Genomic DNA, 12,343 nt, shown 5'->3' on the forward strand with positions numbered 1-12,343 from the left:
CTGGAGAGGGTGTGGAGAAAAGGGAACCCTCTTGCACTGTTGGTGGGAATGTAAACTGATACAGCCACTATGGAGGACAGTATGGAGGTTCTTTAGAAAACTAAAAATAGAATTACCATATGACCTAGCAATCCCACTAATGGGCATATACCCAGAGAAAACCATAATTCAGAAAGACACATGCACCCGAATGTTCATTGCTGCACTATTTACAATAGCCAGGACATGGAAGCAACCTAGATGCCCAACGACAGATGAATGGATAAAGAAGTTGTGGTACATAGATACAACGGAATATTACTCAGCCATAAAAAGGAATGAAATTGGGTCATTTGTTGAGGCATGAATGGATCTAGAGACTGTCATACAGAGTGAAGTAAGTCAGAAAGAGAAAAACAAATATCATATATTAATGCATATATGTGGAACCTAGAAAAATGGTACAGATGAACTGGTTTGCAGGGCAGAAATAGAGACACAGATGTAGAGAACAAACGTATGGACACCAAGCAGGGAAAGCAGCAGGGTGGTGGTGGTGGTGGTGTGAAGAATTGGGAGATTGGGATTGACATATACACAGTGATGTGGATAAAATTGATGACTAATAAGAACCTGCTGTATAAAAATAAAATAAAATAAAACTGAAAAATTCAGAAAAAGAAATTCCTCTCATCCCAAGAATTCTTTAGACTTTTACCTAAATACTGGGGTCATGGGCCTCAATCCTCTCAAACTAATTATTTACAATCAGCTCCACAGGGTAGACTCATGTGCAATCGACTGCATGATTTTAAAAAGAGAAAGACAAAGAAACAAAAACAACCCAAACACTGCCTTAATCCACAGGGTATCTTTTCAAAATCCTTTATGAAATTTTTCTTCCACAAGTTGCCAGCTGGGTCTCTCAACTTGGTATCTTGATGGCTTACTTTGAATTCTCACAGACGCTGATCCTGAGACAAGGATTTGAGTATAAGAAGTGTATTTGAGAGGCGCTCCCAAGGGAACTCTGGCAGGGAAGTGAGACAGGGAAGACAAAGAAGCTAATAATAGATACATTTTTCAACAAGTCCCCACTTTGGGAAACTAAAGCTTAACCTATTGGGGCATTCTGGGAAAAAAAATGTAGAACAAGAACCACAGTTATGCAGCTTGAATGGCCTCAAGGAAAAGAGAGCAAGAATACTTATCCATCAGCTCCCCTCAGTCAGTGGATGAGGGACCCTCCAGGGAGCACTGACTCCCCAGCACTGGAGGTCCGCCCCTTGCTGGTACAGGCAGAACTGTCTCTAAGGACCAGAGAAAGAGGTCAAGCAGAGAGTCACGAGTATTGGACACTGGAAGCCAAGGGGCATGAGAGGATGCCACATCTTGTTGCACAAGAAGCCCATGGATTACTGATTATCTTACCAAGATAAATTTAAGAAATACCTAAGATATTTGGTAACAATCATCCATCCTTATCAGCATTTGATTTCACAAGTGGAGACACATAAGCAATCTTAACCCCATTTCAAAAGCTGTTTCAAAATTTGAATCCATGGCATTTATGTTAGAATCATGGTAGAAATAATGTTTTTAATGCCAATCGTGTTTTTAAAAAACTTTTTATTATGGAAAATCTCAAATATTCACAAAATCAGAGAGAATAATATAATGAAGCCCCACTTGAGCGACTCATAGCCAATCTTGAGAAATGGCCTTTCCATAAACCTTAATTTTTATTTTTTTTGGTTGTGTTGGTTCTTAGCTGTGGCTGGCAGGCTCCTTAGTTGTGGCACATGGGCTCCTTAGTTGTGGAAGGAGGGCTCCTTAGTTGCGGCTCGTCGGCTCTTTAGTTGTAGCATGTGAACTCTTAGTTACGGCATGTGTGTGGGATCTAGTTCCCTGACCACAGATCGAACCTAGGTCCCCTGCATTGGGAGTGCAGAGCCTTAACCACTGCGTCACCAGGGAAGCCCCTTAAATTTATTTTCAATTAGCATTAAAAGGGCTGCTTTCTAGTCTCTCTTCTTTTAAATTTAAATATAACGAAGGCAAAAGTAGGAAAGAAAAAATAAGTGATTGCCAGGGCTAGTTTGGGGGAGAGATGAATAGACAGAGCACAGAAGATTTTTAGGGCAGTGAAAATACTCAGTGTGATATTACAACGATGGACGTATGTAATTACACATTTGTCCAAACCCACAGAATGTACAACACCAAGAGTGAACCCTAAGGTAAACTAATGGACTTTGTGTAATTGTGATGTGTCAATGTAGGTTTCACCCTTGTTTTAAAAAATATATATGGCATTCTGGGTGGGGGATGTTGATAATGGGGGAAGCTATACATCTGTGAGGGCAAGGGGTACATGGGAAATCTCTGTACCTCTCTCTCGATTTTGTTGTAAACCTAAAACTGCTCTAAAAAATAGTCTTAAGCAATAATTTAAAATTTTAAATGGAACTGGCACGTCCTAGTAAAAGGGAAGAAAAACACCTTTACTAACTACAGGCTTTCTTCATTAATAGGGAGTGGTCTTAAAACATAGTGAATTCCATTAGCTAATTATTATTGGAAAAAACAATGTAGTGGCAACTCTATGCAAAAGATAATCATTTCACTTGACGGACATTGCCTTTGGTTAAAGTAAAATACAAAACAGTCTCATGAGTGGGAAGCCATCCACGTGGCCAATCAGGGTTACATTCTGCCGTTACCTCATTGGGGCCCAGGCATCTGTCTACATGTCTGTCTACATACACTGCTCCCCAACTTCCAACTCTTCCACTGTGGGGACTGGCCCTGCTGATGGTTAACACAAGCCCTCATCACCTCTTAGGCCAAATCGACCTCATGCCTTTGGCACAGAGCTTTGGAGTATTAAGTGAATACCTGGTCAAGTACCTGAGCAGATTAAAAAGTCCTCTTTGAAAACATACTTGGCTCTAACTGCAGGCATCTGTGTGGCCCAGCTTCACGCGGGGATGAGCATCTGTGTGTGGGCGGGGGTACATTCCCACAACAGGAGCCGACCCCCTGGCTGTGTGTCTGCTGCAGAAATCATCTAGAATGGATCTCTCCCATTAATAACCTTTGGCATCTAGGAAGCTACTCTAATAGGCGGCATGGCATAGTGGAAAGAAGACAGATTTTAAAGCCAGATTCCTGATTCTGCCACTTGCTATGTGACTTCAGACAAGTTACAGAACCTTTTTCAGCTTCTGGTTTTTCTCATTTGCAAGACTGGGATGGTTTGCACAGGATTGTTATGCAAATTAAATTAGGTACTTATGCAAAGTGCTTGGCATACAGACTTTAAATACATACTGATTCTCCTTCTTGCTCTTTATTTTCCCTCTCTTCTTTCTGAGCCACAAATAAGAGCTTACACATAGGGAGTGCTTACTAGGAGCCAAACACCGCCTCAGCTACATGTGATCCTAACCACACTCCCGTGAGGTGCTGTTAGCCTAACCATTGTATCAGTCTGCTCAGGCTGCTATACAAAATACCACAGACTGGTGGCTTAAACAATAGAAATTTATTTTCTCAAAGTTCTGGGGGCTAGAGGTCCATGATCAAGGTGCTGGAAGGCTTGGTTTCTCCTGAGGCCTCTCTCACTGCATCCTCAGGTGGCCTCCTCTGCGTGTATGCACCCCTGGTGTCTTCTCCTCTTATGAGGATACCAGTCACACCGGATTAGGGCCCCACTCTTATGACCTCCCTTAACCTTTATTACCTCTTTAAAGGCCCTGTCTCCAAATACAGTCACATTGGGAATAAGGCCTTCTACATGTGGATTTAGGGGAAACACAATTCAGTCCACCCACCCATTTTCCATATATTGAGAGGAACCTGCCTAACGTCACACAGTTGTTAAGCAGCATACCTGACATTAAAACTCTATTGAATTCAGAGCCCAGGCCCTGTCCACTCTGTCCTAAAGCCTGTCCACCAGCATGGCTGTTGTGAAGCAGGGCCTAGTATAAGAACCTGTGACAATGGAGGGACTTAAAGATATTTCAGTTTCTTTAATGCATCACAGAATTCAACCATAAATTAGCTCCAATTGACCGTTTACCAGATATTCTTGAAATATCTGTATTTTCCCAGTAGGATTATCAATATTTATTTCAAAGGAAAGAAACTTTCCCTGCCTCTCTTATACATCTCTAAAACTTATAATTAAAAAAACAATCCTTTTAGAAACCACATGGAAGGACTAAAGTTTGATTATTACATTCTTCAAGAATGCTGCTTGGATTTTTTTTTTTAACCTATGACTATACACATGTGTTTTTGCTTAAGATTCAGTATTTACAAGACTGCTTTGGAATGCTACCACAGTACCATGTAGCTTCACAGAAGATATCTCACTTTCCTTTCGGTATCTTTACAAAGGGTTAAAAGGCCAGACACAGAAAGCATTATACCTCTAAGATTATTATTAGTGACTAACTGTATATATTCAGTCATGTGCTGTCCTAGAATTTGACAAAAAATGAAATGAAAACTCTAAGGTAAGAGAAAGGACGAGCCTAGACAAGGTAGAGTCCTACCACCGATTTGTGACTTGCAGTCCCGTATTTCAAGACAAACTGTAAAATGCCAACTTAATAAACATACATTTATTTTCAGCAAGGCCAAGATTCCTTTGGTTTCCACTGCAGAGCCTTTTACTTATTGGAATTCTGGTAGAGAAAAATGATCCAAGCTGTTTCCCATCCTAGTCAGCTGGGGCCCGCATAACAAAGCACTACAGGCTGAGTGGCTTGAATAACAGAAGTTTATTTCCTCATAGTTCTGGAGGCTGGAGCTCCGAGGTCAGGATGGCAGCATAGCTGAGTTCTGGTGGGGACTCTCATCCTAGCTCACAGACAGCTACCATCTCGCTGTGTGCTCACAGACTGCAAACTCTCTGGGGTCTCCTCTTAGAAGGAGGGCATCACCCTCATGACCTCACCTAAACGTAATTATCTCCCAAAAGTCCCATCTCCAAATACGACCACATTGGACTTCAACATATGGATTTTAGGGGACATAATTCAGTCCATAGTATTTGCTCAAAATGTCTTGGGGGAAAAAAATCTCAAAATGTGTTTAAATTGCTTCTTTGGTGAAAGAAAGACCCTATAATGTAGACTAATTCACTGGATTCTTAATTGTTCTTGTAGACTGAAGAGCAATGATGTGGTCAGTGAATCAGGAACAAAGGGTAAGAGGACGGTCACTTACGCCTTCAGTAAATGTTTCAGTGCCTACTGTGTGCCAGGCATCATGGAAAGAGAAATGAAGCTCTCAGTTTAGTGTGGGAGGCAAACAAAAAAATAATAATAATTTTGATACAGTGTGGAAAGGGCCGTGATGTAAGAGATGTCAGGATTATTAATGGATTAGCAAAAGCGGGTACTGGGGACTCAAGCCAACCAACAAGGGGAGGGTGTCAGGGAAGATTTCCTGGAAAGAGGTGTTGCCTGTGCTTTAATGGTCCAGGATCTGCCAATGGGCTTGCACTCTCCATTCCTTCCAGCAGGATGCCCTGGTGCTGCTGTTGGCATCCTGTTTTGGAGATCTGAGTCTGGGAAGCCTCCAGGGCCACAGGCTTGACAGGCACCAATCTTTTCTTCCACACTGGGCACTTGTCAATTCAGGATTAAACCTTCATTATGGTGGAGAAGCACATCACCAAGCTGTCCTCTTAAATCTTTCATATCTCCACTGATCATTCTGTAGTCTTCCTTATTCGGGGACAGATCTTTTGAAATGTTTGTGAGGTTCTCCTAGCTGGTCTACACGTCTTGACCTTCCTGTGGTCTTAATATGAAGTCCTAAGGGGGGCAGACCCAGGGTGTCTGATTTAGTACTTCATATGTTACTGCGGTGATGGCAATGTCACTTAGCTCCCACTGGACCTCATATAACATGAAAAAGTCCTTCTCACTATCAGGTGAGGGGTCTACTAAAAGCACAGAGGTGTTCCTAGGGGTATCCTGTGACTCATCTATTACTTCTCTAATCTCTAAAGCAATGGCCTTCAAACATTACTTTGCACGCTGTAAAAAAACTGTAAGCGGGCTTTCCTGGTGGCGCAGTGGTTGAGAGTCCGCCTGCCGATGCAGGGGACGCGGGTTCATGCCCCGGTCCGGGAAGATCCCACATGCCGCGGAGCGGCTGGGCCTGTGAGCCATGGCCGCTGAGCCTGCACCAGTCTCGGCACTGCTGCCCAGGGCATCCCCTCTTCCTCTACCCTTTCCTCTTCTTGTGTTCCCAAAGAATCTCATACTTGACACAAGAGTTTAAAGCAGTGGTTCTCAAAAAGAATAGAGAGGTTGCAACCTACGCAGTTGCAAGGTTGAGAAACAAAGAGTAAGATGCTAGGCCAGGGGGCAGAGGGTGAGGTCAGGTTTTACAGAAGTAAAATGGTTATCCTGGACACTAGCCATGCACCACAACAAAGAGATGACTGAAATATTAGTACTAAATAAGTCCACGTGGAAACTCTTTTCTTCACAGGAGAGAGAAATTAATCTGGTAGTCTTTAAAACACAAACAAAACTTGATAATGTTAGCCTCTACTCAATTTATAACTTGCATCAAACATCACAGAGATTTCAGCCATGTTAAGGTAGTTGGGTTGGCCGCCAAGGTTTTCTCTCATATGGACTGCTGTGTAGGTTAGCTGATTCACTTATTGTTGGATCTACTTAACACGGTCTTGGTTCACCAGAACCAGAATTATTTAGATAAATAAATGCTTTTGGCCTCAATTATTTGCCTCGACCATTCAGCTTATTTTTTTTTTCTTGTACAGAAAATATTTAGGACCTTTAATTTTATATCCATGGCTCAAATCACTTGACATTTCAAAAGGACAATACCTTTCTTCTTTGAGTTGAGTAAGCATTCGTGCTCTTCTTTAACAGAGATTTTACAGCTCTTGATTCGACAGAAAAAGGATCGTCTTGAGCCAGAATACACACAACTCCTTGCGGTGTGGAAATTACTGTGAGCTTGCAAACCAGCTTTCATAGTGCAAAGAGGTAAGAGAATAGGTAGAAAATAATATTTTCAAATAAATTTGAAATCTATCTCCTAACATTTTCTGGTCATCTATTACTTGAGAAATGGTTATTGACATTATTATACAGTAAACCCCGAAGTGAAACATACCCAAAAAATGTATTTGTCAAGCAATCACATTTTGATAACTTATAATCACTTGAAATTTACCTTTATATTTTTCCCCAGGGGGGCAGATAGTGACGATAATTTAAATGAAATAAAAATTAAATGAAAAAAACCTTAACTAAAACAGTAATCAGTAGCATAAAGCATTATTATTTTTATATTATAAATAATTATTAGGCAATAAGCATTTTCAGAGAAGAAAATTATTTCTGGAGAAGATAAAGAATATGTATACTTCTCAAGCACAATTATACAAGGCCTTTCACATTGAGTAGACCTAACTAACACATTTAAGAAAGAGAATAATTGTCCCTCAGCATACAACTAAATAATAAAAAAACTCCAGCAATTTTTTTATCCCAAATGATACTTTCCTATAAATATTTTATTAGCATATGAAAAATAGAGAATATGAAGTAATCACATTTTCCCCAAAGCATCTTCAGATGAATGTATTTGTTTTTATATATGTGTACAAATACATGAATTCTCTACATAGTTATATATTTTTTTAAACTGAGGTTGATGATGATAAAGTTTACTAAATAATTCTCCTCTTGATAAAACCATAATTAGCTAATGTTTTCAAAACACTGTACAGACGTACTCTGAAGTAATAATTACATTTACGTAAAATGGTAAGAATGCTGAAATGAGTACTTACTTTCGGCATCTATTAGCTTCTCTCTTGGTGAAATATCAGAGGAAGAAAGTTGTTCCTTTACTTCGGCAACATCTTTTGGATGTAAGAAGTCAAATAAGCTTTGTCCAGTCAAACTAGCCTATTTATAAGGTAGATGTTCATTGAAAATCAGTATCATGTCATTTCTGCCTGTCCTCATACAGACATAGGATACTCTTTCTTTGGTTTAAAGTGGCTTTTTCTTAAGCTCAGGTACATTTACTGTACTGGGTGACCTTAGCTTGGTCAGTGTTAAAAACAGTGATACGTGTAGATAGAAAAAAACACATGCACACAGACCCATAACTGGATACACACAAACCACATACACACACCTAATAACTAACATTCTATTTATTCTTGTTACTCTTGGTAACATCCCCAATTCACATGTTACTTCAAGGCATATTATTATTTACTTTAAACTTTACCATTAGTAAAAGAGATTATATTACAGTATAATACAGAAGTCAGAGAATACCTGTGATTTTTATGGTGTAACTCAAATTTACCATACTGCTTACAAATAATTACCATACTGTTGATAACTCAAATCCAACCTGGAATACGTCTCATTTGGCATTCCACTTCTCCCCACATGCACAGCATTCCTCAGCCCATGACTTTGCTTGCATGGTCTCATCACCTGGAATTCATTACCTTTTCTCTAGAAACTCAGTTCCCTGGCTGATCCAGCCAATTGCCTTTTACTCCCTGAATTCCAAGTTTCCTTCTCCCAACCTGAAATGTCTTCCTCCCCTTCTCTGCTCATCTTAAAGCCTAGGAGACATTCTACTTCACATGTGAAGCCCACAGTGATCACCCCTCTTCTGAACTCCTTTATTATCCAAGCAGACATTCCTACAGAAGGTAAAAAAATGGACCAGCTGGCCCAAGTGGCCTGGAGTGCTTGGCAGCTAGATATCGCTATCAAAAACAAAACAAACAAAAAAACCCCACTAGCAATCTGATTTATACATCAGTCTATTGTGTGATTGGCTAAGATAAGTCTATACCCAGAACTGCTTCGAGCAAATCAGTTTTTTTTTTTTTAATTGAAGTACAGGTTATTTACAATTTGTGCCAATCTCTGCTGTTCTAGACAAATCAGATTTCTGAGGCTGAAAAGCTGAAGACCAGACCCTGTACCATGGGGATCCCAAAGTCCTCCTGAGCAGTCAGTGAGTCTCTTGAATGGTCTCTGAAATGCAAAGTCAGTGTCCAGTGGGGCTGGCCTCCATGTTACTAATTTGGAACTTAAGAGCAACCTTGAATTGTCAAGTATCTTGGTGTGTATGTATGTGTGTGATGTTCTCTATTTCCAATTAGAAGACAGAAAAATCAAGTCTTACCCTGCTTTTGTGTCCCCACCTATAACCAGCTGCATGATTCATTTGGTTTTCACTCCCTCTGTATGTAGGTTCATAAAATCTTTTTCTGTTATTTAACTCATTACCTATGAATGCCTTCTATCTCTCCAAATTTTCAAGTTTGGGGGGAATACAGGCAGAGATTAATGGGAGTTATTTAAGATTAAAGCTGGGGGCTATCTTATTTCTATATTATTTATTATATCTTTATATATATTATTATTATCTTTTTTACAATGGTGTGTTAGTTTCTGCTTTATAACAAAGGGAATCAGCTATACATATACATATATCCCCATATCCCCTCCCTCTTGCGTCTCCCTCCCTATCCCACCCCTCTAGGTGGTCACAAAGCACCGAGCTGATCTCCCTGTGCTATGCGGCTGCTTCCCACTAGCTATCGGATTTACATTTGGTAGTGTATATATATCCATGCCACTCTCCCACTTTGTCCCAGCTTATCCTTCCCCCTCCCAGTGTCCTCAAGTCCATTCTGTAGTAGGTCTGCATCTTTATTCCCGTCCTGCCCCTAGGTTCTTCACGACCAATTTTTTTTTTTAAGATTCCATATATATGTGTTAGCATACGGTATTTGTTTTTCTCTTTCTGACTTACTTCACTCTGTATGACAGACTCTAGGTCCATTCACCTCACTACAAATAACTCAATTTCATTTCTTTTTATGGCTGAGTAATATTTCATTGTATATATGTGCCACATCTTCTTTATCCATTCATCTGTCGATGGACACTTAGGTTACTTCCATGTCCTGGCTACTGTAAATAGAGCTATATATATTATTTTTATTATGTATTATATTATTCTATTTCTATTTTGAAGGAGACCACAGGTGCTAGTTTATTCACTCTGTTGGTTTCAGTGCTATAGTTTTTGAGTAACTAGTTTAAATTAAATGGTGTTCAGTAAAAAGGAGGCAAATCAATCACACCACTAGTTAAATGAAAGATGTATTTCAGAGTTTGTTGCCAGAGCCTAGATAAAAAGCTGTTTTGTAGTGTGTGTAACTTAATAAATAATAATGCTGTCTCTTGGAGGAAATAGAGAAGCGTGACCGATATTTTTCAGACACTCAAATATGATATCGTATTTAGTGCTTACATCCTGAGAGACAGGTATAATCATAATTTCCACTTTTTACATAGGAGGAAGCTGAGGTTCAGGAAAATGAAATAACTTGCTGAAGGAAGTGAACACTCCTGTCAATAACAAAAATTCATACTTTTTCCACACATCTTCCCATCTCTCTTAGTTCTAACTTAGCAGAAGCCAATCCCACAGCCCAATGGGAAGAAAGAGTTCAGAAAAAGAGCTTCAAGATATTTTTTTTTTTTTTACAAAATAAACATAGTGGGACTTCCCTGGTGGTCCAGTGGTAAAGAATCGCCTTCCAATGCCGGGGACATGGGTTCGATCCCTGGCTGGGAAACTACGATTCCACATGCCATGGGGCAACTAAGCCCACATGCCACAACTACTGAGCTCGTGCGCCTCAACTAGAGAGCCCGCGTGCCTCAAACTAGAGCCCATGCACCGCAACTAGAGAGAAGCCCGCATGCTGCAACGAAGAGCCCATGCGCCAAACGAAGAGCCCACACCACAACGAAAGATCCTGCATGCCTCAACTAAGACCCGACGCAGCCACACACCCCCCAAAAAATTTTTTTTAAAAATTAATAAACATAGTAAGAAAATATCCTCAGTTTTGGATACCTGATCATAATTAAGTATTTTGGAGACTGATTTAGAAATGAAGAGAATTTTTCCTCTTTCACATCCAACCACAAATAGGAAGCCTTCTGCAGTCTAGAATTTAAAAATACAAAGTGAATATTTTAAAAATACAAAGTGAATTCTGTCTCTCTCATACACATACATTCAGATTTTGAGGAAATTATTGTAGCAATAAAACTAGTAGAGTGGTCATAAGAGCTAGTAAAATTAATTTTAAGAAATTTTCTCACTACATAAAAAGACTGATAAAATCAAATTGAACCCCAGTCTAAAGTAATGTTTTTGACTTGGAAAGTCCAGGCATGGAATATCTAGTTGAGATATTTCAAAATATAAAAATTACCTATGTTGAATTCTATACTCATACAGAAACTCTGTAAAGATATCAAAACACACCAATAACAGTTGCCTGTGGATGCACTGAGACGGAAGGACTGTGCAGATTGGGATGAAGGAAGCATCAGGAATACTATATTTGAATTCAGCTGTTCAAATAAAAAAGGGGCTCTTTAAAAAAATTAAAAGAAAAACGGACAAATGTATATCAAAAATCTTTCTATTTAATCATACTGGGGCATAAAGCCTAGTAGTAACAGCACAAGATCAAGACATGTATCACCTCCTGGGAGCAGGATAAGCCAATGACACGGTCATATTTTCCACGTCAAATAAACCTGTAGACCAGTGAATCTGAAACCGAGGCATGCACGTGAAATGATGAGGACAGAAATGGCAAAGCATCGACTAATAACTCATTCAGTAAGCAGTGGCTGGCTCATCTGCAGAGAACAGGATCCTGAAGGAACTGAGTACAAGGTAGATGGCCTTGAAGGAGGTGCCAATAGTGGGGAGTAGAGCCTACGGTGTGGGAAGTGAGTGCAGCAGGCAGTGTAAGGAGCTTAGCATTAAAGACAAGCTACGCTCTCTCCTTTGGAAAGTGCCTATCCTCTGCCTCTACATTCATTAGCCCAAACTAATAAGACATATTTACTTGCATAACTTAAATTTTTATCTTAAAGGAAATTTGGTATAATACAGAGTCCTGTATGTTTAGAACAGGAATTTTTAGAACTAAAAATCTTCCTCCCTTTCAAACAAAAATGAAAGGACAAATACAACTTAAACAAACATATCTCTTAACTTACCTTAAGAATTAAGTGTCTGAGCTCATTATCCTGAATGAATGAAGGTCTGTAATTATTTCCTGCATAAGAACTTGTCATACCTGAAAATAAAGAAGTCAACTAGTTATTAAAAATAGAGATGGAGGGACTTCCCTGGTGGTGCAGTGGTTAAGAATCCACCTGCCAATGCAGGGGACATGGGTGCGAGCCCTGGTCTAGGAAGATCCCACATGCCACGGAGC

At 39.8% G+C, this 12,343-nt stretch overlaps 1 protein-coding gene across 8 annotated transcripts in view; it reads right to left on the bottom strand.

Annotated features, from left to right (window-relative positions):
* Positions 1-12,343, bottom strand: part of BMAL2 (basic helix-loop-helix ARNT like 2) — a 143,200-nt gene that overhangs the window by 75,578 nt on the left and 55,279 nt on the right. For all 8 annotated transcript variants that reach the window (XR_009565420.2, XM_060305890.2, XM_060305889.2 and 5 more), the window contains 4 exons: positions 12,123-12,202; positions 10,957-11,049; positions 7,838-7,955; positions 6,864-7,007 (listed from right to left, as the gene is read on the bottom strand). Coding sequence is in view for 7 of the 8 variants with exons in the window: in XM_060305890.2 (XP_060161873.1) it covers positions 6,864-7,007; positions 7,838-7,955; positions 10,957-11,049; positions 12,123-12,202 (435 nt within the window). In the remaining variant the exon portion in view is untranslated. The remainder of the gene's footprint in view (positions 1-6,863; positions 7,008-7,837; positions 7,956-10,956; positions 11,050-12,122; positions 12,203-12,343) is intronic.

This window comes from Globicephala melas, chromosome 10, assembly GCF_963455315.2.
Source record: "Globicephala melas chromosome 10, mGloMel1.2, whole genome shotgun sequence".
Lineage (NCBI taxonomy): Eukaryota > Metazoa > Chordata > Mammalia > Artiodactyla > Delphinidae > Globicephala > Globicephala melas.